This window comes from Oncorhynchus tshawytscha, unplaced genomic scaffold (assembly GCF_018296145.1).
Source record: "Oncorhynchus tshawytscha isolate Ot180627B unplaced genomic scaffold, Otsh_v2.0 Un_scaffold_530_pilon_pilon, whole genome shotgun sequence".
Taxonomy (NCBI): Eukaryota; Metazoa; Chordata; class Actinopteri; order Salmoniformes; family Salmonidae; genus Oncorhynchus; species Oncorhynchus tshawytscha.
Genome location: NW_024609811.1, coordinates 561,221 through 586,472, shown reverse-complemented (window position 1 = coordinate 586,472; position 25,252 = coordinate 561,221). Strand labels below are relative to the sequence as shown.

General features: G+C 43.2%; 3 protein-coding genes and 3 long non-coding RNA genes across 13 annotated transcripts in view; 2 read left to right on the top strand and 4 right to left on the bottom strand.

Moving 5' to 3' along the window:
- tubgcp4 (tubulin, gamma complex associated protein 4) overlaps positions 1-7,226 on the bottom strand; it is a 45,086-nt gene extending 37,860 nt beyond the window's left edge. For 3 of the 6 annotated variants that reach the window (XM_042318610.1, XM_042318608.1, XM_042318609.1), the window contains exons 1-5: positions 6,268-6,469; positions 5,777-5,905; positions 4,240-4,362; positions 4,096-4,149; positions 3,391-3,447 (exon numbers count right to left, since the gene is read on the bottom strand). In XM_042318610.1, the coding sequence (XP_042174544.1) occupies positions 3,391-3,447; positions 4,096-4,149; positions 4,240-4,362; positions 5,777-5,905; positions 6,268-6,345 (441 nt within the window). In that variant the 5' untranslated portion in view covers positions 6,346-6,469. Of the gene's footprint in view, positions 1-3,390; positions 3,448-4,095; positions 4,150-4,239; positions 4,363-5,776; positions 5,906-6,025; positions 6,170-6,267; positions 6,470-7,022 lie in introns of those variants that run through there. The other 3 variants (XM_042318612.1, XM_042318611.1, XM_042318613.1) reach the window with 3 other exon arrangements.
- LOC121845986 lies at positions 199-3,384 on the bottom strand. 3 transcript variants are annotated; one of them, XR_006082960.1, is made up of 5 exons: positions 3,277-3,384; positions 2,906-3,212; positions 2,628-2,703; positions 1,757-1,993; positions 199-901 (listed from the first exon to the last, which is right to left on the bottom strand). It is a non-coding gene; the product is annotated as an uncharacterized LOC121845986 (long non-coding RNA). The 3 variants fall into 3 exon arrangements; XR_006082958.1 differs by having other exon boundaries at positions 2,628-3,212; XR_006082959.1 differs by having other exon boundaries at positions 1,833-1,993; positions 2,628-3,212.
- LOC121845985 lies at positions 1,105-1,713 on the bottom strand. The gene is made up of 2 exons (XR_006082957.1): positions 1,638-1,713; positions 1,105-1,239 (listed from the first exon to the last, which is right to left on the bottom strand). It is a non-coding gene; the product is annotated as an uncharacterized LOC121845985 (long non-coding RNA).
- On the top strand, positions 6,651-10,095 carry LOC112242503 (CDKN2A interacting protein). Its single transcript, XM_042318614.1, has 4 exons — positions 6,651-6,751; positions 7,630-7,879; positions 8,446-8,561; positions 9,259-10,095. The coding sequence occupies exons 2-4, from the start codon at positions 7,632-7,634 to the stop codon at positions 9,798-9,800; spliced, it is 906 nt and encodes a 301-aa protein (XP_042174548.1). The 5' UTR covers positions 6,651-6,751; positions 7,630-7,631; the 3' UTR covers positions 9,801-10,095.
- Positions 10,096-10,285: 190 nt separating this feature from the next.
- LOC121845984 lies at positions 10,286-12,779 on the top strand. The gene is made up of 2 exons (XR_006082956.1): positions 10,286-10,735; positions 10,794-12,779. It is a non-coding gene; the product is annotated as an uncharacterized LOC121845984 (long non-coding RNA).
- Positions 12,780-17,134: 4,355 nt separating this feature from the next.
- On the bottom strand, positions 17,135-18,256 carry LOC112248128 (cocaine- and amphetamine-regulated transcript protein). Its single transcript, XM_024416939.2, has 3 exons — positions 17,961-18,256; positions 17,742-17,825; positions 17,135-17,496 (listed from the first exon to the last, which is right to left on the bottom strand). Exons 1-3 carry the CDS (start codon positions 18,159-18,161, stop codon positions 17,389-17,391), a joined length of 393 nt encoding a protein of 130 aa, XP_024272707.1. The 5' UTR covers positions 18,162-18,256; the 3' UTR covers positions 17,135-17,388.
- Between the last annotated feature and the right edge of the window lie 6,996 nt (positions 18,257-25,252).

The following is a 25,252-nucleotide window of genomic DNA, read 5'->3' as shown; positions in this document are numbered from 1 at the left end:
GTCTCCATTGTAATGCCCTTACCTTCTGGGGCTTTATTGTCTCCATTGTAATGCCCTTACCTTCTGGGGCTTTATTGTCTCCATTGTTGCCCTTACCTTCTGGGGCTTTATTGTCTCCATTGTAATGCCCTTACCTTCTGAGGCTTTATTGTCTCCATTGTAATTCCCTTACCTTCTGGGGCTTTATTGTCTCCATTGTAATGCCCTTATCTTCTCGGTCTATTGTCTTGTCTCCATTGTAATGCCCTTATCTTCTCGGTCTATTGTCTTGTCTCCATTGTAATGCCCTTACCTTCTGGGACTGTATTGTCTCCATTGTAATGCCCTTACCTTCTGGGGCTTTATTGTCTCCATTGTAATGCCCTTACCTTCTGGGGCTTTATTGTCTCCATTGTAATGCCCTTACCTTCTGGGGCTTTATTGTCTCCATTGTAATGCCCTTACCTTCTGGGGCTTTATTGTCTCCATTGTAATGCCCTTACCTTCTGGGGCTTTATTGTCTCCATTATAATGCCCTTACCTTCTGGGGCTTTATTGTCTCCATTGTAATGCCCTTACCTTCTGGGGCTTTATTGTCTCCATTGTAATGCCCTTACCTTCTGGGGCTTTATTGTCTCCATTGTAATGCCCTTACCTTCTGGGGGCTTTATTGTCTCCATTGTAATGCCCTTACCTTCTGGGGCTTTATTGTCTCCATTGTAATGCCCTTACCTTCTGGGGCTTTATTGTCTCCATTGTAATGCCCTTACCTTCTGGGGCTTTATTGTCTCCATTGTAATGCCCTTACCTTCTGGGGCTTTATTGTCTCCATTGTAATGCCCTTACCTTCTGGGGCTTTATTGTCTCCATTGTAATGCCCTTACCTTCTGGGACTGTATTGTCTCCATTGTAATGCCCTTACCTTCTATTGTCTTGGTAATGCCTTATTTCTGGGGCTTTATTGTCTTGTCCCATTGTAATGCCCTTATCTTCTCGGGCTATTGTCTTGTCTCCATTGTAATGCCCTTACCTTCTGGGGCTTTGTATTGTCTCCATTGTAATGCCCTTACCTTCTGGGACTGTATTGTCTCCATTGTAATGCCCTTACCTTCTGGGGCTTTATTGTCTCCATTGTAATGCCCTTACCTTCTGGGGCTTTATTGTCTCCATTGTAATGCCCTTACCTTCTGGGGCTTTATTGTCTCCATTGTAATGCCCTTACCTTCTGGGACTGTATTGTCTCCATTGTAATGCCCTTACCTTCTGGGACTGTATTGTCTCCATTATAATGCCCTTATCTTCTCGGTCTATTGTCTTGTCTCCATTGTAATGCCCTTATCTTCTGGGGCTTTATTGTCTTGTCTCCATTGTAATGCCCTTATCTTCTCGGTCTATTGTCTTGTCTCCATTGTAATGCCCTTATCTTCTCGGTCTATTGTCTTGTCTCCATTGTAATGCCCTTATCTTCTCGGTCTATTGTCTTGTCTCCATTGTAATGCCCTTATCTTCTCGGTCTATTGTCTTGTCTCCATTGTAATGCCCTTTATCTTCTCAGTCTATTGTCTTGTCTCCATTATAATGCCCTATCTTCTCGGTCTATGCCCCATTACCTTCTGGGACTGTATTGTCTCCATTGTAATGCCCTTAATTGCCCTTACCTTCTGGGACTGTATTGTCTCCATTGTAATGCCCTTACCTTCTGGGGCTTTATTGTCTCCATTGTAATGCCCTTACAGCTTCTTCTGGGACTGTATTGTCTCCATTGTAATGCCCTTACCTTCTGGGGCTTTATTGTCTCCATTGTAATGCCCTTACCTTCTGGGACTGTATTGTCTCCATTGTAATGCCCTTACCTTCTGGGACTGTATTGTCTCCATTGTAATGCCCTTACCTTCTGGGTCTACTGTATTGTCTCCATTGTAATGCCCTTATCTTCTCGGTCTATTGTCTTGTCTCCATTGTAATGCCCTTATCTTCTCGGTCTATTGTCTTGTCTCCATTGTAATGCCCTTACCTTCTGGGACTGTATTGTCTCCATTGTAATGCCCTTATCTTCTCTCCCTTATTGGTCTCCATTGTAATGTCTCCATTGTAATGCCCTTACCTTCTGGGACTGTATTGTCTCCATTGTAATGCCCTTACCTTCTGGGACTGTATTGTCTCCATTATAATGTTATTGTCTCCATTGTAATGCCCTTATCTTCTGGGGCTTTATTGTCTTGTCTCCATTGTAATGCCCTTATCTTCTCGGTCTATTGTCTTGTCTCCATTGTAATGCCCTCTTCTCCCTTACCTTCTGGGACTCTATTGTAATGCCCTTACCTTCTGGGACTGTCTTGTCTCCATTGTAATGCCCTTATCTCTGTCTATTGTCTTGTCTCCATTGTAATGCCCTTATCTTCTCGACTATTGTCTTGTCTCCATTGTAATGCCCTTATCTTCTGGGATTGTCTTGTCTCCATTGTAATGCCCTTACCTTCTGGGACTGTATTGTCTCCATTGTAATGCCCTTATTGTCCCATTGTAATGCCCTTACCTTCTGGGGCTTTATTGTCTCCATTGTAATGCCCTTTCTGGGACTTGTAATTGTCTCCATTGTAATGCCCTTACCTTCTGGGGCTTTATTGTCTCCATTGTAATGCCCTTACCTTCTGGGACTGTATTGTCTCCATTGTAATGCCCTTACCTTCTGGGGCTTTATTGTCTCCATTGTAATGCCCTTACCTTCTGGGACTGTATTGTCTCCATTGTAATGCCCTTATCTTCTCGGTCTATTGTCTTGTCTCCATTATAATGCCCTTATCTTCTCGGTCTATTGTCTTGTCTCCATTGTAATGCCCTTATCTTCTCGGTCTATTGTCTTGTCTCCATTGTAATGCCCTTATCTTCTCAGTCTATTGTCTTGTCTCCATTGTAATGCCCTTACCTTCTGGGACTGTATTGTCTCCATTGTAATGCCCTTATCTTCTCGGTCTATTGTCTTGTCTCCATTGTAATGCCCTTACCTTCTGGGACTGTATTGTCTCCATTGTAATGCCCTTACCTTCTGGGACTGTATTGTCTCCATTGTAATGCCCTTACCTTCTGGGACTGTATTGTCTCCATTGTAATGCCCTTACCTTCTGGGACTGTATTGTCTCCATTGTAATGCCCTTACCTTCTGGGACTGTATTGTCTCCATTGTAATGCCCTTACCTTCTGGGACTGTATTGTCTCCATTGTAATGCCCTTACCTTCTGGGACTGTCTCCATTGTCTTACCTTCTGGGACTCTATTGTCTCATTGTAATGCCCTTACCTTCTGGGACTGTATTGTCTCCATTGTAATGCCCTTACCTTCTGGGACTGTATTGTCTCCATTGTAATGCCCTTACCTTCTGGGACTGTATTGTCTCCATTGTAATGCCCTTACCTTCTGGGACTTTATTGTCTCCACCACCACCATAACAGAGGGAAACAGCAACTGAAACTGGAGAAGAACAACATGATCACATAAAATGACTAGGGTATATTGTTAAATTAATATTTTATTTCCTAATTCCATTCATGACATATTGAAAGATACTGTGGATCTTGTGACTGTAGGTGTGAAAGTTCACATTTAAAGATGGAATCCGCATTAGGGGAAACAGCACCACTGTCTGGATTGGATGCTGTGGATGAAAATCCAGCACTTGGAGAAAGAGGAAATTAGGAATATGTATAATTAGTAAACTACATGTACAGTACATGTGAGCGAAAGTAGCAGTAGAAGTATTTTTGTCCGTTTGTTTACTCCAATCAGGGGAGGGGTGGAAGGGTGGCAGCGCCACTGTACACCCCCAGCACTTTGTTATTGTTTTTGTCTTGTGGATGAAATGGAGGTGAGGTGCGTCGAGCAGTGTGGTCAAAGAAAAAAAGTGCAGTACATATTGTTCTGTTTTATCGCGTGCAATGACGTTCGAGGGGGAAAAACAGTGTTTGTAGCTTGCAGTAACTTTTTTGTTGTTGTAATATCCTAAACTGTTTCATCATTAAGGATTACCGCTTTAAAGGTCTAAAACAATTCATTCTACTTCAAATGTACAACAAGCAAATCGAAATCAGAAAAACTAGTAAAAACAGTAAGTGGCATTACCTGATCCAACATATAATTCACATGAGATATGGAGAGATGCGGGTCGCCAAGAAACTGCAATGAAGAGGACAATAGTGGGATTGATTATGAATGTGCATTGTATTAATTAGTGCTACAATGCATTTTGTAAATGATCTTCGGTACCTCTTGTTCAAGGTCCAGGAGAGCCTGTCTATAAGGCTGTAGCATGGAGTCCAGTCCCGTGCAGAAAGCCCGCAGGTAAACCCCATTGAGTCCGGCCTGGTTTGTCTGAATGGAGTGGTGCTCCTGCAAAGTACAATCACAGCTTGTTAAGACTATAGTATTTAGCTATATCTGATTAGTATTTGCGGTAATACTAGTACATCTTAATCTAAAAAACAACAACACATGGCACTCACTCTAAAGTTGGTTTAGATTCATTGTCACCGACTCTCACAGAATTTAACCAGTTAATCAGGATTAAAAAATATAAACCCATCTAAGGGGAGGTTTCCCGGACACAGATTAAGTGTAATTCTGCACTAAAAAGCATTTTCAATGGAGATTCTCCATTGAGTTGGCTTGTTAGTCCAGAGAGGTATACTACGAATCAGGTTTGAGGAGTTAGCAAAGTAACTTTGTTCAACCTGGAATAACCGGTCAAGATGAAAGAGGCTCACCTTTTAGCCAGGTAAATTTCTATGGCAATGAATCCTTCAGAACTAACCTGTTCTGGGGTAGGATAACTCAGGGCTTACTATATTTATCCTGAATGAAGTGTCTGATGCCACGTTAAATACAACTAGGATCACGGAAAAATATGAGGTCAAATCATAACGTCAGTGATCTAAGGTCAGATAGTCTGACTTTTAGAAAAAGGCCTGAGTTGGAATTCCGAGTTGGATGATCATTCAAATGGATTTTTCCCCCAGTCGGAGCTACATTTTTTTTTACATTCCCAGTTGTTTTGAATGTACTGAAGTCTGACATTTACGAGTTCCTAGTTGTTTTGAGCGATTAAATATGTAATTGATCAAGCGTTTGTGTAAAAAAAAATATATTAAGACACCCATCACATTACACATTTTGTAATGACAAGATGCATTTGAAGGTTCACCCACAGTAAAACTTTTGCATGACAAAAACATTTTTACTGATAGGATTGGGAAAAAAGGTGCTTTTGTGCATTGATAAGCACACCAAAGCACACCAAAGACAGCATTATTAGCCTATTTCACATCATAGCCTGCTGAATTTGCAAAATAACTTATCTTTCATGTTAATTTCGGCAGAAATGAAAATGTGGCACAAACTCTCCCATTGATTGATGGTTTCAGCATTGTCTCAATGAAGAGTTTGGCGTTCGACCAGCAACATGCGACATGCATGTGTAGTTACATGCCTGCTAGAGTTAGCGGCATGAGGACGAGCAACATCCACCGTTGTAGTACTGATGAAGTATGAGCTGGAATGTTTTATAAAAGCCTGAGTATATCGAGCTTCAATCGTAGTTTTCCTCAAGTCTTCACCTTATCAAAAAGTAAGAGATAAGCAGGGAGAACATTGGAGAAGGAACCCCAGATATCCTTCAACGGTCTCCTCGATTCCAAATCAAATCACATTTTATTGGTCACATTCACATTTTTAGCAGATGTTATAACGAAGGAAGTGAGAAGAGGAAAATGCTTTTGGCACTCCATCTTCTGCGTATTTATCTCACCTGCTGGTGGACATGGCCTGTGTGTTGCTCTATGAACTCTGTGAAGCGAATGTAATCAGATCCCAGTTTGCAGAGGCGGTTCAGGACACTGGTCTCACTGGGATGGAGAAAGGGCAGGTCCTGGGAGACCTACAGGAGTAGCAAAGGTTGAGTTAACCCCTTACTCATAACTCCTTAACAGTGCATTCTTGAACTATGGTTCAGTTAGCTATATGTACATCGTGGAGTAAGGTTCAGTAGGACACTTACCACCAGCCACTAAACAAAACTATAGTGAAGTGTACATACAGCAACAATAGAAAAAAAATAGTGATGGGTTCCAACAAAAGCAGAAAATAAAACGATTCATAAGGTTACTAGCTAGTTGCACTAGCTAGCTACTTGAGAAGAAAAAAAGATTCACATAGCTAGCCAGCTTCTTGCAGCGGTGTTTGTACTTTGTAGAGCTAGCTTTGTACTGTAGTTAGGTAGGTAACGTTATCCCGATATACCTGTAAACCTGTCCGTTTGTTCCATGTGAATATAGTCCCAGGGTATCCACTTAACGCCAACAAGAGCTCGTGAATCATTTTAATTAACTTAAAATCGGATATCAGGTCAAAGTTTACATAAATTGCACTGTTGAGCCTGTCATTCAATCACAACACTGCCGATTCTGTCGCCGCCGCAAACCGATGACGTTTCAATGACGAGGGTGAAGAATTATGGAAATTGTAGTCTTTCCTTTGGTTTCAACATAAGTTCATTAAACGTTTTCTTCCCTTGTACGATTGATTTAGCTACTGTAATGATCCATTTTTTCTATCTAAAACCCCCCAACAAATATATAAATGATCTCGAAGTAGCTATATCTTTGATCAAAAACATGTGGGATCTGTTGTTGCGCAATCCTGTGGAAGTTGTAGTTCGACAGTCAACTTGTTTGCATCACTGGTCATGACTCATACAGCAACGGCGCTGCCTGGACAGCTTGAGGTTCGTTCTGAACTGTATATTTGCTATCAATAAAATATATTCTGCAACTTTCTTTGATATAGTTATCCAGTAAGGTATGTGTTGCTCAAATAAAGCTAACGTTGGCGTAGTGCAGCCACCAACATACGTTTGTTGTGTTTGCTAGCTAGGCTAATACCCGGCGTTTGTTTTAAAGTCTTATGCTAATTCAATGCTAGCTAACTAGCTAGCCACATTGGAGGATGGCTAGCTATGTAAAATATATTAACCCGCTTGATGTTAAGTTACTCACCGAATGATATGTTTGGATTCACTTCTGATGATAAATTAGCTAGTAACAACAGAGACGGTAATGTTAGATAACTGGCATTGCAACAAACCAACATTGACTTCCGTAAACAAGCGGTTTTCTGATTTGGCCCTACTACTAACGTTACGTGATATTTGTTATGATAGCTAAATCGCCCTCTCCCCACAATCTCGAAGTTGCTTGGTAGGCAGTGATGACAATAATCACAAAGAATAGATGCCAGCAGTGACTTTAAAAGATGTCAGAAGACGACTACTTCAGCTTCCGTAGCGCTATAATATTCCCTCTTAACAAGCCGCTGCTGACAAATTGCAGGTGAAGGACTCTGGCTATAACCATATTTCTGGTGTTATAACTATCATAGAACAGCAACAGCTTCCAGTGCCTGATAAATCTGTTGATGCCGTGCCTCTAGAAAATCATGATAGACAGAGCACAAAACACACTGGATTTACTTAGTGTGGTATATAATTTCCCATCAAATCAGCTGATTTGATTTGAGTCTTGAGTAGCCTGTTTTTGCCTTTAGTCACTGTAACACTGATATAGCCTAACACATTGTGTCCTGTGTCTCTGCTCTGTGTTACAGTGATGGCGGAGGGGAGGAGTGGAGAGGACATTGTTTCAGAGTACCTGGACCAGAACCCTCACCTGGTCGAGTGGGTGGAGTCACTCCGAGGAGGGCATGAGACCAACAAGCAGTGGCATGCCAGACGAGAGTTTTTCCTGAGGAACATGGAGACGTTCCCCACAGTCCAGCCGGGCTTCCCCAGCCCCAGTCTGGACAGGCTGCTCTCACTGTCCATATGCTGGGCCAACCACATCTTCTTGGGCTGCAGGTATGTGTATTGTAGCCTGGTCCCAGATCTGTTTGTGCTGTCTTGTCAACTAGATCTCAAACAGGCGATGTTTGACGAATGGATAGAGGAACTTAGTTTTAATGGATTTCGATGTGGAGCGTTACTGTAATATCATTTTCACACTTCACACAAAATGTATGCACTTATATCTGGATAAAAGCATCTGTTACCTGGCGTATACTACAGAGACGAGCTGAGCTGCAATGGCCTGGTTATGCATCCATGAAAACCTGCTGGAAAGGACAGTGTGAGAAGGAAATATCCGAGCCAGCACAGTATATGGTTGGGGTCTGCACTGTTGATAGTGTGAAAAGAGTATTAGTTAGAGTTATAATGGGGGGTGCTGCTGGTGTTCTTCCATAGCATCTGGTTTAAAATCGTTCAACACTAGAACATATACTCTCCAGTTTGGACCAACCAGAATGAAAAACTACTACAGTATTCCAAAAAAGTAAACCAATGTAAAAACAAACAAACAAAACAGGAGACAAGGGTCAACTGTCCTAAAAGGAATTTAGTCTTCTTCTGACTGTGTTGTTTTGCAGATACCCTCAACCTGTCATGGACAGGATCAAGGAAATGGCAGAGGGAGTGGTTGTCAATGATGCTCCAGTTCGAAAGACCAGAGATGAAATCTTGGGGAAAGGAAAGAGGACTGCAGGTATGATGCTGAAATCCTACTGTATATTCAGTTGTGTACATACTTCTCATAACTAGTTTTTATTACTTTTCCCCCTTCTAATTTTTATTACTACTTGTTATTTAGGACTTTGTTTGACATTTGATCCTTGATTGATATTGTACTGCATTGTTGAAGAGAGTTAGCAAGTAAGTATTTCACTGTACTGTTTACACCTGTATCCTGTGCACTTAATCAATATAAATGTTGATTTCATTTGAATTTGAAACTATTTAAAGTTTAGATTCCTTGTATAGTTTGGAGAGTCCAACTTTAAACGTTTTAATTGACGCTAATATTATAGCCCTACAAAAAAGAAATGGCCTGTCTTTGACCAATGGCCTGTCTTTGCTTCAGGGTTGTACAGTATTGTTAACTCATGGAAGTGATTCAGTACACTGAACGGCAATTACTGTGATGCTGTATATCCATTTCTGTATATTTGTGGGACAATTAAAGTGGGAAAAGTTCTGTACTTTTCCATCAAACATACTCTACATTGTTACGGTTAGATTAACCAAACAGCAGTATTTTTTTCTGCTGCTTTTGTTTTGGCCTTGAAGTAAACGCTGCCTATCCGACGCCTCCCTCACACCGCTGGAATCTGTCCTCTGCAGGTGAAGCCAGTGTTGCCGGGAAGAATCCCTACTCAGTTGTCTTTTATCTCGCTGATTCTCAGGGGGCGACGACGACAGCTGCGCCAAGCGGACCAAGCCTGGGAACCCCTTCAAGCAAGGCCCACCCCCGCAGGCACCTGCCAAGCACCAGCCCTTCTTCAACCGCCTCTACAAGGCTGTGGCGTGGAAGCTGGTGTCGGCAGGGGGCTTCGGCCCCAACCTGGACCACTTTGAGATCCTGCGTGCCTGCACTGAGTCGTCCAAAGAGAGCCTGAGCTGCGTCTTTGTGCCCCTGAAGGACATCCCCGACCTGCCTGCGGCGCGCTCCCAGAAGGAGGGCCAGGTGTGCGAGCTGCGCTGCCAGACAGTCTATCTGGGCACGGGCTACGGGCGTGACGAGGCAGCCGCCAGGGCCATGGCATCCAAGGAGGCCCTCAAGGCCTTCCAGGGGCGCAAGGTGACGGTGAAGATCTGCCGGCGGCGGTTCAATGGTAGGGATGTAGAGGATCTGGTGCTGCTGGATGATCAGCCCAGGAACCCGGGCTTCCCTCCCGCTATCAGCTACCCCTTCCAGCCAGAGCAGCAGGGAGACGGGCCGTCGTAGCACAGCCATGGGTCATAGAGTATCCTCCGGGGGCCTTTCCAGGGTCATGTTCAGTAGGCATCAAAATGTAGTAAAATGGGGACGTAGGAATGGGGGTTTGAAATAATTTCACAATTTCAATAGTATAATGAATTTTTGTCAGATATTTGAAATACATGTGTTATTGTTTTTTGTTTTTTTACCTGAGCACTGCTGCGGGAGGGAGGCTGGCGCTCTATTGCTGCAGCTGCAGAGGGGGCGAACAGGTGGATGGAGGGAGAGAGGCTGGCGCTCTATTGCTGCAGCTGCAGAGGGGGCGAACAGGTGGATGGAGGGAGAGAGGCTGGCGCTCTACTGCAGCTGCAGAGGGGGCGAACAGGTGGATGGAGGGAGAGAGGCTGGCGCTCTATTCTGCAGCTGCAGCTGCAGGGGGGCGAACAGGTGGATGGAGGGAGAGAGGCTGGCAGCTGCAGCTGCAGAGGGGGCGAACAGGTGGATGGAGGGAGAGAGGCTGGCGCTCTATTGCTGCAGCTGCAGAGGGGGGGCGAACAGGTGGATGGAGGGAGAGAGGCTGGCGCTCTATTGCTGCAGCTGCAGAGGGGGCGAACAGGTGGATGGAGGGAGAGAGGCTGGCGCTCTATTGCTGCAGCTGCAGAGGGGGCGAACAGGTGGATGGAGGGAGGGAGGCTGGCGCTCTATTGCTGCAGCTGCAGAGTGGGCGAACAGGTGGATGGAGGGAGAGAGGCTGGCGCTCTATTGCTGCAGCTGCAGAGGGGGCGAACAGGTGGATGGAGGGAGAGAGGCTGGCGCTCTATTGCTGCAGCTGCAGAGGGGGCGAACAGGTGGATGGAGGGAGAGAGGCTGGCGCTCTAGCTGCAGCTGCAGAGGGGGCGAACAGGTGGATGGAGGGAGAGAGGCTGGCGCTCTATTGCTGCAGCTGCAGAGGGGGCGAACAGGTGGATGGAGGGAGAGAGGCTGGCGCTCTATTGCTGCAGCTGCAGAGGGGGCGAACAGGTGGATGGAGGGAGAGAGAGAGACACCAAGGCAATTCAATATTATTTATCATCCTATATAACAGTGCCTGTCTTGACTGGAGTAGTCTAGAGAAGCTAGCCAGCTATAGCTAGCTAGGCTAATTGAGGCCACATGCTGTGCTTTTCCCCCAACCACATTCAGATAAAACAACAGTCTACCTGTTGGTTGTTATTCTTTCTCATTTCGCTACATTTTAATTCAGTAATTTTATTCCATCTTGCATTGCATAAGTGAACTTTCATTCCACTTGTTACACATTTAGCCTCTTTTCCACATTGATTGGCCTACATAAACAACAAGCTACACATGGCTACCGGTCGGCTGCCGGTCTTTTTATGAGGTGTACTGTGCACGTCATAAAAACAACATAAAAAAGTTAGTTTTATTAAATTAATAATTTGAAATGGCATGGTATATCCTTGTATGTAACAATGTCCCATGGATATTTTAATTTAGAAAAATAATTTTCTGTGTAAAATAGGCCTATATTTCTTTCTTCTCACAAAATTGTATACTCACACAAGTATTCGAATACTAACGTCTGTTCGAATATTCGAATAACCATGCACATCCCTAACTGGGAGGAACTACCTCTCCTGGTCCAATAATACATGCTAATTTCAGTTTCTTGTTCCGAAACGTTTTGCTACTGTGTGCCCTAATGAACACGGCCCTGGTATTTAGAAGTTGTGTGGGTTTGAATGGAGCTGCTCTATGAGTCATACAGTACCACTGAATGGATGGACTCAATGCATCATCACCACCACTTAGTAGTTTTTACGCTTTTATTATTCTTGAGGAGCGTATACCCAGTTCTTGTTCCATAGGTCATTTGGATTCCTTCAGAGTGGGGATGGTAAGAAGTTCAGTCCCTTTTAGTATCGGTTGTGCCTGTCTGCTGCCTACAACAATGGAGAAATGTACACACTTCGTAAGGGTGTGGTTCACAAAATGTCACCACATTTTCCCTCCCTTTGCTTGGGTCTATAGTCACGCCATGCACTTTCCTTCTATGTCCTCTAGCTCAGGGCTCCGGGGTGAAGTTCCCCTAGATCTAGGATCAGCTTCCTCTCCCTCAATCCTAACCTTAGCCATTAGTCAGGAAAATGCTAAACTGACCCAGGATCAGCCTCTAGGTGCAACTTAACCCTACACCTAGCTCAGGACTATGGTGGATAGTGCGGCTGCACTGGGTCTGACCCTCAAGCCATTTAATCAGCTATCTGATTAACAACCCGACCACTAGACGAGGGACATTTCTACCGTTTATCAATACCGTTAATAACATGCAACTAATGAATCCTGTGTTGCTCGTCATTCGAGTTTTCTATTGATGCTTCAAATCTCCCTGAGTGATCACATTACAAATGTTGTGCTTTTTTTGTTTAATGAACTTACAAAGTTAGTCATGGAATGAGAATGAGGTATACTTTTGATAATTTAACACCGGCTCTCGTATTTAAAATGCACAAGTCCTCTGACAGAATCATTATTTCAACTGTTGTTTTCTGTTCACGGTAGAATGCATTGTCACTATTATAACTCAGTGTGTTTGTCTGAATACAAACGGAGGCATCTTGTTTAGTTGTTCTGCATGATGTAGATCTTGTTGATGATGGAACTTTGACATTCATTTTAAACCACTCTGTTCTATTTTGTGTGAGGAAAGCTGTTGAGAAAATGTCGGTTTTTGTTATGTTTATGAATTGATTCAGTAATTCTAAAGGAGATGATTGGCGTTAAGCCAGGTTCATAGAATTGTATGATATGTTTGATAGTGCTTGAGTCTTTACATTCAAAAATCATCAATGGAAGATCGCTGCTGTAATGTTTTGCTTTTCAAAGCTGAATGATATGAAATGGGTTGCGTTGATGTGTAAATGGTCACAATATTTAGTGACATTTTACATTTCTATGAGCAGTCCCTGTTTCTATATTTTTGTTAATAAAAATAATTTAAGAATGTTTGTCATCCAATGATTGTCTCTTATCCACACTGACATGAAGAGGGTGAAACACATGTATCAAAGACAAGAACATAGATTAAGTCCCAATTATGGTACGGTTGGGTTGCCATCAAGTCTTTGGGGTTTGAATTTTGATAGTTGTAGCCTTATTGATTATTGACTGATAGATGATTTCAATTCATCCATACAGGTTTTGGAGAGGTGCAGGGGCCTGCCACACTGGGCGCCCGGGGAGCTGGTGTTGTAGGGGATAAAGTGCCTTGCTCAAGGGCACAAGGGTTGCTGGATCGTCTCCCTAACCGCTAGGCTACCTGTCGCCCATGTAGTATGTCTCAAGCATAATGACTCAGGGTAATGAAAACACATGTAGGATATATTTAAGCAATACGGCACGAGAGGGTATTGTATATGGCCAATATACCATGGCTAAGGGCTGATCTTAGGCACGACGCATCGCCTGGATACAGCCCTTAGCCATGGAATATTGGTCATATACCACAAACCCCCGTGCTGCCTTATTGTTATTATAAACTGGTTACCAACATAATTAGAGCAGTAAAAATAAATGTTTTGTCATACCCGTGGTATACTGTCTGATATTCTACGGGTGTCAGCCAATCAGCATTCAGGGCTCGAAACAACCCAGTTCATAATAATCAGATAATGTTCTTGCCATCCACTTTCTCTCATTAGAGTCCTTAGAGTCTGCTACTGATTTACAAGTAATTGTGCCTAGTCACTCTCCCTGGCATCTTCATTACGTTCTTCTCTCAATAGCCGTAATAATAATGTAATAGATGCACCCATCAAAATGCATTTTGAGTCACCCTTGGTCGGCTCCTTGTTCCCGCTTAATAGGTGTTAGTTACTTTACAAGCCAAGTCAAGTCCTTATAAATCGTGATTTAATTGGCATATTGGTGGCTGACCTCATCCTGACCCGCCGCTGTCTTGCGTCACCATCATAGTGTTTCCTTCAGGTTGTTGTAGTACTGCTGGAGAGTTAGTATGTGTTTACGCTAATCACAGCGAGTTAACTGTGGAATATGTTCCTTTAGATATACACTGAGTATACAAAACATTAAGAACACCTGCTGAATATTAGGAAGGTGTTCCTAATGTTTGGTATACTCAGTGTATTATACTTAATGAGTGAAGGGAAAATGATGTTTTAGCACAGCATGGTTACATACCATATGTATGTAGTGTGATTGTAACAACAAGGCATTGAGGGTCCTTTGGAATGAACATTATTGGATGTGGTGGGGAATTTAATCTGATGGAAAGTTTTCTGTACAACCCACAGATGGTGTTTCATAGATAGCGATAACACTCACACACATACATGAGTGCATCTGACCCTTGTCAATTTGATGAGTCAAATATTTTAATTGTACCTGTCTCACTCCCTATCAAATAAAGACATATGCCAGAACTAGCAACAGAGCAAAATAGTGCATGAAAGACAATGCTGTGTTTAGGTTATGTAAAGTTTATGTAAATAAGCCAGCTGCAGCATAATTTGCTATGTGACCTGATTTCTCTGGCTCTAAACAGCCCATTATTAACTACCATGTTTGTCCTCACATCTGAAGTGTCAGCCGAATAGTTATTTAAAGGCCCAGTGGAGTCAAAAAACAACCTTCTGCACAACAACACTCCCCACTCTGAGCCAACTCCTGTGCTTTGTTGGGTGAGACTTTTGAGCTTTGAGTGGCATGTGTTCTTGCACCGAAGATGAAGAGTTTGAGCTCTGCCCTGGACAGAACTGAATGCACGCTGCCAGTGGCGTGTATTCATGGGTGGCAAGGGAGGCCAGGCTTCCCCCAAAAACGGACCTAGAAAAATAAAACAAATCTTGAGTCTCTATGTGTTTCATAATTTTCGAAACAGCGCCCCTCTGTCTTGGTATATGTAGGCCATCTATTTGATGCCCTCTGGTCCAAAAGAGTATGGCGATGTTGCTGCAAGCCAGCGAGCACCCTTGAATAAAAAAGTATAAAATAATAGCTAATCAGCATTGAGCTAAACTGAGTGAGCTCAACTGTGAATGGTCCTGGCATTCCAAAAAAGTGTCAAGGGAAGCCAGTTTGGATTTGGCTTCACTCCTATCAAATCGCATTGAGAGCATAGCTCATTGACAGAAACAACTTGAATTGTTGCACCTCCTTTTGATTTCCTCCAGCGGCTAGCTAGCTAAAATTGTCCCTTTCCTTTAGGCCTATACAGTATATCACGGTCGCAAGGCATATGAACCAACAGATTATAGAGCAAACCACTCAATTATCACAACATATAGGTTGTAACCGCTACTGTCTGTTACACAAACATGTTCAATCATAGAGACATGTACAGATATCACGCTTGTTGTTGGCCGACTTTTTTGGAGAAGTTAGATTTTATTTGTCTCCACTATTGACTTAACGTTGTTTATGACCAGGCTCTTTGCAGGAAAGTAAGTTTGATGTGTGTCAGTGCATGCCGTTAACATTGCCATCAGCAGGTAACTTTCAGATAATGGTCCTTTTTCCAGTCTCATTCATCATCACTGTCCCGAGTGGGCTTCTCTGTGTGTGCATCCATCAGACTATACTGTCAACCAGAGAATTCCCCCTCCAGCGATCTATTCAATATGAATAAACATAAAGGAAACTAACGTGTAGAGAAGTAACACCATGTGTGTGTATCACATGGGTATGTGTGAAACTCACTCCCCAGACTGAAGTAGCCCCACTGGTAAGATGCTTCAGCAGGGCGGTCACTTACGTGTGCAAGGAAAGGTCCTGGGCTCGAGCCTAGGTATGAGCCGATTCAGGAGGAAGCGGTACTTGCTAGGCAAGCTGCGTGAGGTCCGTTACAGGTGGTGCGGTGACCCAGATCTGCAGTTTCGCTCAGATTAATGCTGGGGACTGGGGTTGCTGTAGAGTAAGTTGGGGGGGGGGGGGGGTGAATGTAGAAACTCACTCCTTAGCCTGAAGTTGTGCCGCTGAGGAGCTTGCTTTTCAGTGACGCGACTGGTAAGACGATTCAGGAGGGCGGACAGTGTGTTTGAAAGGCAGGCGCCAAATAGACCGAAAGAACATTCTGTTCCTTTCCTGAGACAGAGTTTATTTGTGTTGTAGAATGCAACACAATCTAGAGGAAAAATAAACACACACCTATTTAGGCGAGGTGCTGGCTAGCAGAGTAGAAAACTTGAAAATAAAGGAGAGCCGCACACTCTAAGAGCTCAGATGCAAAAAATGAATGCCCAACGTTTCGACAGGCAAACTGTCTTCACCAGGGTATGAACGCAACACAGTCATTATTAATGAGACATGGGCCCATCGGAGAAGAGAGAGGAGAGGAATCAGAGAGACAGCCTAGACAAGTGAGGGATTGAGGGATGGAGGTGGAGATGGTGGAGATCAACCGCAGTGGGAGAGGATGGGTAAATTTGAGCTATTTAGGTATGTGGTGTTGTAAGGCAACCCACAACTATGAACTATGTCAGCAATCCCACCTCCTGCCTTACAACACCTGTCTCGGCGTCACCGATTGCATTTATATAATTAGCTGATATGACCTCACAGCCTAACAATGTCCTACGATTCAGTCCTATGTTTGAATCAGATACACACCTTGATGTGATAATATGTGAGAGCATGTGTTCCAAATGGCAACCTATTCTCTATACACTGCTCTACTTATGACCAGAGCCCATCAACAACAACTTGATTTACAACATGTTTTGCAAACACCAACTGTCAGGTTTGTGAGCCACTTTGGGTGGAACAGAATGGAAAAATTCAAACCAGCTACTTTTGTGTTATTTCAGGAAATGTTGTAATAAAAGGGTTTGCTTTCCTCTAACCGAGTAATGTTGGTTACCTCACAACAATGCAAAGACACCCCAAAAAAGCCTGGAGTGACACCAATGCTTCTATGGAAAAACACCACAAGGGAAATAGTTTAATAACATACTTTTTATTCACTTGAAAACCATAAAATATTCTCTACACGTTGAACTATTGTGATTATATAACTTTTATTCATCTTAATGAAGGTAGTGTAAATGTCTAATGCTCTAAGTAAATACTATTTATTAGATTAAACAAATGTACATACACTACTGTTTTGTTTATGTGCCGACCATATCTCCATTTGGCCTAAAAAATGCTATTTCATTCTCAGTCCAGACAAGACTCAGCCCTCATGAATCCATGTACTTCATGACTAATATTATCGGTAGGTATTTTTTACTTCATGAGTTTGTAGGAAATAACCCATAACATTATCGCACACAGCATTGCGCATCATCTTTATGCATGTGGATCATGAAATTATTGGAGCAAAGAGAGACCACTCAGACTGCTTTACAAAACAAGATAGAACGCTGTTTATTCATAGCACAACTCATTTTTGGTTACAGAAACATCCAGTTGAAAATAAAATATTTCATATCTTCTAAATAAGCCTTTTTGGGGACAATCTCTCAGAATGCAACCTGTCACTCTCCGGATAATCGTATATTGTAGTATCATAACAATATTCCTATATCACATATCGTTCTGATGTAACAGTTTTAGTTTGCCATCAACTTCTAACTTACATTCAGACCAATTCAATTCACAAGCACTTGAGCAGGTAAGAGTTGCAGAAAGCTCCGCGAGGACAGTCGCACATTTTGCCGATTCTCGCGCCCTTTCTCACTGCGCACTGCTCTCCAACGTCGCACTGAAAAAGAGAAGGTAGACAAAATAAGACCGTGTGCGACATTTTTGCCAACAGATGCAAAGGTCTGTGGGGTCATATCCACCTGTCATCACATCAGATCACATCATCCACAAAACATGGCACATGAACGCATTTAGTGAAAGTTAAAATGTTGAAATGTAGTTTTACGCGCCAGTTAGGCAATCCGTTTTTCGAAATATAGGTCGTTCCATGTTTAGAAGGTTCGTTGAAATTGTTAAATGTACCGTAGGGACTTGGCCGAATTTCTTTTCCCAGAATGGAAGTCTCTTGGTCTGCAGCTTTTTAAGAACGTCATGTAGTGCTCCAAGCTGTGGGAAATATTGACACATTAGAATGAGAAATCCTTCCAAAGCAGACCTTTCAAATAGACAAAAATCTAATGCTCATTAACCATTAAAGTCGCAGGTTTTACTAGATAGAATAGAAACTAGATAGAAACTTACCAGTTGCTTTTCGTTGGTCAAATTCGGATCTTTGGGGTAGAAGTCTCTCACACTTCTTGTGTCGAGGTCCAATTCGGAATCCGAGTAGTCAATTTCAGCACTAAGAACGATGGACAGCAACACCGCGCAAACCACCGCTCTGGTCCATAGCCTGGAGCTCTCCATGTTCCTAATGAGATTGCGCACAGTAGAAGATATCATTCGTCTCCAAAAGGTCCCGTTCTAATACTCCAGTTACCGCAATCCAAACACCTTTTTATCTGTGTACCGCCGTGGCCGAAGTCTGTGACTTCCGTTGCGCCACCTAACCATAGATTTTTCATGCGTAAGAGAGATGGCGTGGGTGAGTCATTACGTAAAGTTGGATGGCTTGTAATTGCTTAAAGTTGTGGGCGCTCCTACAAGGCACAGCTTACTCACTTTTTTTTCATTGACGACATGAGATGTTTTCTATGACATGATACAGTGCCTTCGGAAAGAATTCAGACCCCTTGACTTTTTCCACATTTTGTAACGTTACAGCCTTATTCTAAAATGGATTCAATTGTTTCACCCCTCATCAATCTACACACAATACCCCATAATGACAAAGCAAAAACAGTTAAAAAAAAATGTTTGCTCATTTATTTAAAAAAATGAAATATCACATTTACATAAGTATTCAGACCCTTTACTCAGTACTTTGTTGAAGCAGGGATGGGGAGTGTTACAGCCTTGATTACAGCCTTGATTCTTCTTCGGTATGATGCTAAAAGCTTGGCACTCTGCAGATCCTCTAAAGCTCTGTCAGGTTGGATGGGGAGTGTTGCGGCACAGCTATTTTCCGTTCTCTTCATAGATGTTCGATCGGGTTCAAGGCCTTGGTTTTGCTGGGCCACTCAAGGACATTCAGAGACGTGTCCCGAAGCCACTCCTACATTGTCTTTGCTGTGTGCTTAGGGTCATTGCTTGTTGGAAGGTGAGCCTTCGCCCCAGTCTGAGGTTCCGAGCGCTCTGGAACAGGTTTTCATCAAGGATCTCTCTGTACTTTGCTCCGTTCATCTTTGCCTTGTTCCTGACTAGTCTCCCGGTCCCTGCCGCTGAAAAACATCCCCACGGCATGATGCTGCCACCACCATGCTTCACCGTAGGGATGGTACCAGGTTTCCTCCAGATGTGACACTTGGCATTCAGGCCAAAGAGTTCAATCTTGGTTTCATCAGACCAGAGAATCTTGTTTCTCATGGTCTGAGAGTCTTTAGGTGGCTTTTGGCAAACTCCAAGCGGGCTATTATGTACCTTTTACTGAGGAGTGGCTTCCGTCTGGCCACTCTACCATAAAGGCCTGATTGGTGGAGTGCTGCAGAGATGGTTGTCCTTCTGGAAGATTCTCCCATCTCCACAGAGGAACTCTAGAGCTCTGTCAGAGCAACCATCTTCTTGGTCACCTCCCTAACGAATGCCCTTCTCCCTCAATTGCTCAGTTTGGCTGGGTGGCCAGCTCTAGGAAGAGCCTTGGTGGTTCCAAATAAGAAGGATAGAGGCCACTGTGTTCTTGGGGACCTTCAATGCTGAATAAATGTTTTGTACCCTTCCTCAGATCTGTGCCTCGACACAATCCTGTCTCTGAGCTTTATGGAGAATTCCTTCGACCTCATGGCTTGGTTTTTGCTGTGACATGCACTGTCAACTGTGGGACCTTATATAGACAGGTGTGTGCCTTTTCAAATCATGTCCAATCAATTAAATTTACCACAGGTGGACTCCAATCAAGTTGTAGAAACATCTCAAGGATGATCAATGGAAACAGGATGCACCTGAGCTCAATTTCGATTCTCATAGCAAAGGGTCTGAATACTAATGTAAATAAGGTATTTCTGTTTTTGATTTTTAATGCATTTGCAAAAATGTCTAAAAACCTGTTTTCACTTCGTCGTTATGGAGCATTGTGTGTACATTGCTGAGATGTTTTTATTTCATTTATCCATTGTAGAATAAGGCTGTAACTCAAAAAAATGTGGAAAAAGCCAAGAGGTCTGAATACTTTACGAAGGCACTGTTTGTACCAGAAAGACCACCCCCATATTCATGTTGGACGGGATGACGAGGTACATTTGGAGAGGGGTCATTTGTTGGCAGAGGAAAGACGGAAGAAAAAGTGTTTCTCGGATAGAGCATGGCGCTTGCAACGCCAGGGTTGAGAGTTCGAATCTCACGGAGGACCAGTACAAAACTTATGTACTCACAACTGTAAGTCGCCCTAAATAATAGCGTCTGCTAAATTACGTAAATAGTTACGCTTATTCAGTGTAGGTGATTTTATCAAATAATTACACCAGTTTTATAGTGTATTTTGGACACATTACAGATTACACGTGAAAAAGAAAATGTAGGACTATAGTTTTAGTTACCTCTGGTGCCATGTGCTGTAAGTTTATGTCACATTTTCTCGCCAAATAATCATGGCATTCAGAAATCATCTTACGGCAAATATGTGACCCTGTCTTTGTGTGTCACCTCTCCCCTCGTTCTGTGAAGAGACTTGGTTGGGAAACAGACTGAACTGGTCAGAACTGCACATGACGCACTAGCCTACTCATCTTTAACCATTCTGTGCATTAAGACAATTAACCACAACACAAGCAGGGTTATCGTGTAGAGATGATCATTAGAAATATTGACACAGATCACAGAAGGATATACTGTGTTGCTGTCTTGCGGTTACATTATGTTTTGTTCTTGATCATCTCGGTTTCTGACGGCAGCATCAAGTGTCTCCGGGTTCGGAGCTGGCTATTCACGAAACATCCGAGACATCTCTTTTGATCTCTTATTTCCGCGATATCCCAGTTTCCTGTCTGTCAGCCCGAGACGGAGATGAGGACTAGAGCGCTTTGATTGCGCTGGGGCTGCTGCGCGTTTGTGTGAGTCACTACTCTATTTTCCAATTACCGACTTAGACGCCGATAGGCCTATTAAAACATTTTTATTCACAGCAGATTAAAAAAAACATGTTTATTAGCAGTGGTGGAAACGTACCCAATTTGTCATGGGCAACTTTGTCTCAAGTAAAAGTGAAAGTCACCCAGTGAAATGCTACTTGAGTAAAACTCTAAAAGTATCTGGTTTTAAATGTAGTTAAGTAAAGTGGTGGAAAAAGTACCCAATTGTCATACTTGAGTAAAAGTTTTAAAAAAGAGGAAAAAGTAAATGATATTGGCTACATCAAATGTTTTAAATAAGCAAACCAGTTGGCACAATTTTCTTGTTGTTTAAAAAAAAATCAGGGACACTCGGGTGCAGGTTTCTTACCGTTTCACTCAAGCCAATTTCAATAACTAATTTGTTAATATTTGTGATCAGTTTGCTTTGCTTTTATTGAACGTAGGCCTACACAAAGATGTCTGCATTTGTGTTGAGTTGTGATGTTTTGCATTGTGTTGTTGCCATTTATTCAACAGCCAATCAGCTGCTAGGAGAGCTTCTCCTCTCATTCATGTATTTCCTAACTAGACCCAACAACAAAGCACCAATTAACCTACAAATGGAGGGTCAAGGAAATGAAGCTTTTTATTGATCATGGAGGCAGCCAAAGCCAACCCACATTCTGGGAAATTCAGATAATTAGAACCAGATTTCTGTCAGACCAAATAAATCAACCTTGGTGGTATACATAGGGCCTACTTCAATCCATCAATGTAGAAGGCGTCAGGCACTGACTGCAAAACTTAGTCTGGCTCTACTTTTTAGTGCAACAACAGTAGTTACTCCATATATGCTTTTTTAAATCTACAATTGAATGGAAAAGTTTCATTAGACAAGACTCCAATATTTGTATTGATCTGTCACACATAAAACACAAAAATACCAACAAACAGAACAAACACAACAAACACAGTCAACACCACACAATGTCATATAAAGAGCTCCAGACCATGATATTGATTGATTGATTTTATTTTATGTTTGTGTGTGTTTAGGAGTGCAATAGGGAGGAGACAAGTGAAAATACAGTAGAAAAGTACAAGAGAGAGACAGGATCCAGGTTAAATGTTATCCAACTTGTTTGCCCTGAGTGAGGGATTCTGTTATGATGGTATGAAGGCACACTTCCTTTCTCAGCTCTTCTAAGAGCCATCAAATCAAATCAAATCAAATGTATTGATATAGCCCTTCGTACATCAGCTGATATCTCAAAGTGCTGTACAGAAACCCAGCCTTAAACCCCAAACAGCAAGCAATGCAGGTGTAGAAGCACGGTGGCTAAGAAAAACTCCCTAGTAAGGCCAAAACCTAGGAAGAAACCTAGAGAGGAACCAGGCTATGTGGGGTGGCCAGTACTCTTCTGGCTGTGCCGGGTGGAGATTATAACAGAACATGGCCAAGATGTTCAAATATTCATAAATGACCAGCATGGTCAAATAATAATAATCACAGGCAGAACAGTTAAAACTGGAGCAGCAGCACGGCCAGGTGGACTGGGGACAGCAAGGAGTCATCATGCCCAGTAGTCCTGAGGCATGGTCCTAGGGCTCAGGTCCTCCGAGAGAGAGAAAGAAAGAGAGAAAGAGAGAATTAGAGAGAGCATATTTAAATTCACACAGGACACAGGATAGGACAGGAGAAGTACTCCAGATATAACAAACTGACCCTAGCCCCCCGACACATAAACTACTGCAGCATAAATACTGGAGGCTGAGACAGGAGGGGTCAGGAGACACTGTGGCCCCATCCGATGACACCCCCGGACAAGGCCAAACAGGAAGGATATAACCCCACCCACTTTGCCAAAGCACAGCCCCCACACCACTAGCCATGCATCTACACTGCAGCTGTCATCCACACGAAGAACACTATATACTGTATATTTACTGAACAAAAATATAAACGCAAAATGTAAAGTGTTTGTCCCATGTTTCATGAGCTGAAATAAAAGATCCCAGATATTTTCCATATGCACAAAAAGTTTATTTCTCTCCAATTTGGTGCACAAATTTGTTTACATCTCTGTTTGTGAGCATTTCTCCTTTGCCAAGATAATCCATCCATCTGACAGGTGTGGCATATCAAAGGCTGATTAAACAGCATGATCATTACACAGGCGCACCTTTTGCAGGGGACAATAAAAGTACCACGGATGTCTCAAGTTTTGAAGGAGCGTGCAATTGGCATGATGACTGCAGGAATGTCCACCAGAGAATTGAATGTTCATTTCTCTACCATAAGCCGGCTACAACGTCGTTTTAGAGCCTCCACATCCGGCTTCTTTATCTGAGACCAGCCACCCAGACAGCTGATGAAACTAGGCAGTATTTTTGTGTGTAATAAAGCCCTTTTGTGGGGAAAACTAATTCTGATTTGCTGGGCCTGGCTCCCCAGTGGGTGGGCCTGGCTCCCAAGTGGGTGGGCATTTGCCCTCCCAGGCCTATCCATGGCTTTGCCCCTGCCCCTGTGAAATCCATAGATTAGGGCATAATTCATTCATTTCAATTGACTGATTTCCTTATATAAACTGCAACTCAGTAAGATGGTTGAAATTGTTCCATGTTGCGTTTACTGTTTTTCAGTATATATATAGCTACATCTGTTCTTCATGCACACATTCCAGATAGAACTGCAGCCAAGTTGGAGGGTGAAGTTGCCCTATAAACTGATCTTGGTCAGCTTTCCATTTCCTCACTAATGGTTAAGGTTAAGATTGGTGGAGGGGACACATTTTGCTGACCTGACAGAAAAGTTGTTAACTTTCCACTAATCCAAAACTTGTAATGAAATCCAAAACTTTCCAGGTTTCCAACACCCAGCAATAATTATGTTTGTTGCAGATACTAAATTAAAAGGCCATAACAATTGTTTGTGTGTGTGTGTTACAGCCTGTGGTGTGTGTGTGTGTGTGTGTGTGTGTGTGCGTGCGTGCGTGCATGTGTGTATTACTGCTTGTGTGTGTGTGAGTGTGTGTTACTGCCTGTGTGTGTTATTGCCTGCTTGTGTATCAATGTTGCCTTCCTGTCTTTGAAGTAAATTCCTAGCTGAAAGGCGCTGCTGTTGTGTAGGAGATCTCATCCTTCATTATTTCCTCCCTTAATTATCCCTTCCTCCCCTCTTCCTCCCCTCTTCCTCCCCTCTTCCTTCTCTCTTCCATCTTCCTCCCCTCTTTCTCCCTTCTTCATTCTCTCTTCCTCCCCTCTTCCTTCCATCTTCCATCTTCCTCTTCCTCTTCCTCTCTTCTTTTCCATCTTCCTCCCCTCTTCCTTCTTCCTTCTTTCCCCTCTTCCTTCCATTCTCTCTTCCTCCCCTCTTACTTCTCTCTTCCTCCCCTCTTCCTTCCATCTTCCTCCCCTCTTCCTCCCCTCTTCCTTCTCTCTTTCCTCCCCTCTTCCTTCCATCTTCCTCCCCTCTTTTTCCTTTCTTCATTCTTTCTTCCTCCCCTCTTTCTTCCATCTTCCTCCCCTCTTTCTCCCTTCTTCATTCTCTCTTCCTCCCCTCTTCCTTCCATCTTCCTCCCCTCTTTCTCCCTTCTTCATTCTCTCTTCCTCCCCTCTTCCATCTTCTCTCTTCCTCTCCCCTTCCTTCCATCTTCTTCTCCCCTTTCCTCTTCTTCTCCCCTCTTCCTTCTCTCTTCCTCCCTCTCTTCCTCCTTTCCTTCCATCTTCCTCCCCTCTTTTCTCCTTTCTTCTTCTCTTTCCTCTCTTCTTCCTCTTCCTCTTCCTTCTCTCTTCCTCTCCTCTTCCTTCCATCTTCCCCTCTTTCCCTCTTCCTCCCCTCCCCTTCCTTCTCTCTCCTCCCTTTTTCCTCTTCATTCTCTCTTCCTCTCCCTCTTTTTCCTTCCATCTTCCTCCCCTCTTCCTCTCCTCTTCCTTCCATCTTCCTCCCCTCCTCCCCTCTTCCTTCTCTCTTCCTCCTTCCTCTTTCCTTCCATCTTCCTCCCCTCTTTTTCCTTTCTTCATTCTCTCTTCCTTCCTCTTCCTCCCCTCTTCCTTCTCTCTTCCTCTCCTCTTCCTTCTCTCTTCCCTTCTTACTTCTCTCTTCCTCCCCTCTTCCTTCCATCTTCCTCCTCCCTCTTCCTCCCCTCTTCCTTCTCTCTTCCTCCCTTCCTTCCATCTTCCTTCCATTCTCTCTTCCTCCCCTCTTTCTCTCCTTCCCCTCTTCCATCTCTCTCTTCCTCCCCTCTTACTTCTCTCTTCCTCCCCTCCTTCATTCTCTTTCCTTCCATCTTCCTCCCCTCTTCCTCCCCTCTTCCTTCTCTCTTCCTCCCCTCTTCCTTCCATCTTCCTCCCCTCTTTTTCCTTTCTTCATTCTCTCTTCCTCCCCTC

Coding starts and splice junctions, on each gene's coding strand:
- LOC112242503 (XM_042318614.1), top strand. CDS start 7,632: ATGGCGGAGGGGAGGAGTGGAGAGGACATTGTTTCAGAGTACCTGGAC. Junction 7,880..8,445: donor CACATCTTCTTGGGCTGCAG/GTATGTGTATTG, acceptor GTTGTTTTGCAG/ATACCCTCAACCTGTCATGG. Junction 8,562..9,258: donor GAAAGGAAAGAGGACTGCAG/GTATGATGCTGA, acceptor GCTGATTCTCAG/GGGGCGACGACGACAGCTGC.
- LOC112248128 (XM_024416939.2), bottom strand. CDS start 18,161: ATGATATCTTCTACTGTGCGCAATCTCATTAGGAACATGGAGAGCTCC. Junction 17,826..17,960: donor TGACCAACGAAAAGCAACTG/GTAAGTTTCTAT, acceptor TATTTCCCACAG/CTTGGAGCACTACATGACGT. Junction 17,497..17,741: donor AATTCGGCCAAGTCCCTACG/GTACATTTAACA, acceptor TCTCTTTTTCAG/TGCGACGTTGGAGAGCAGTG.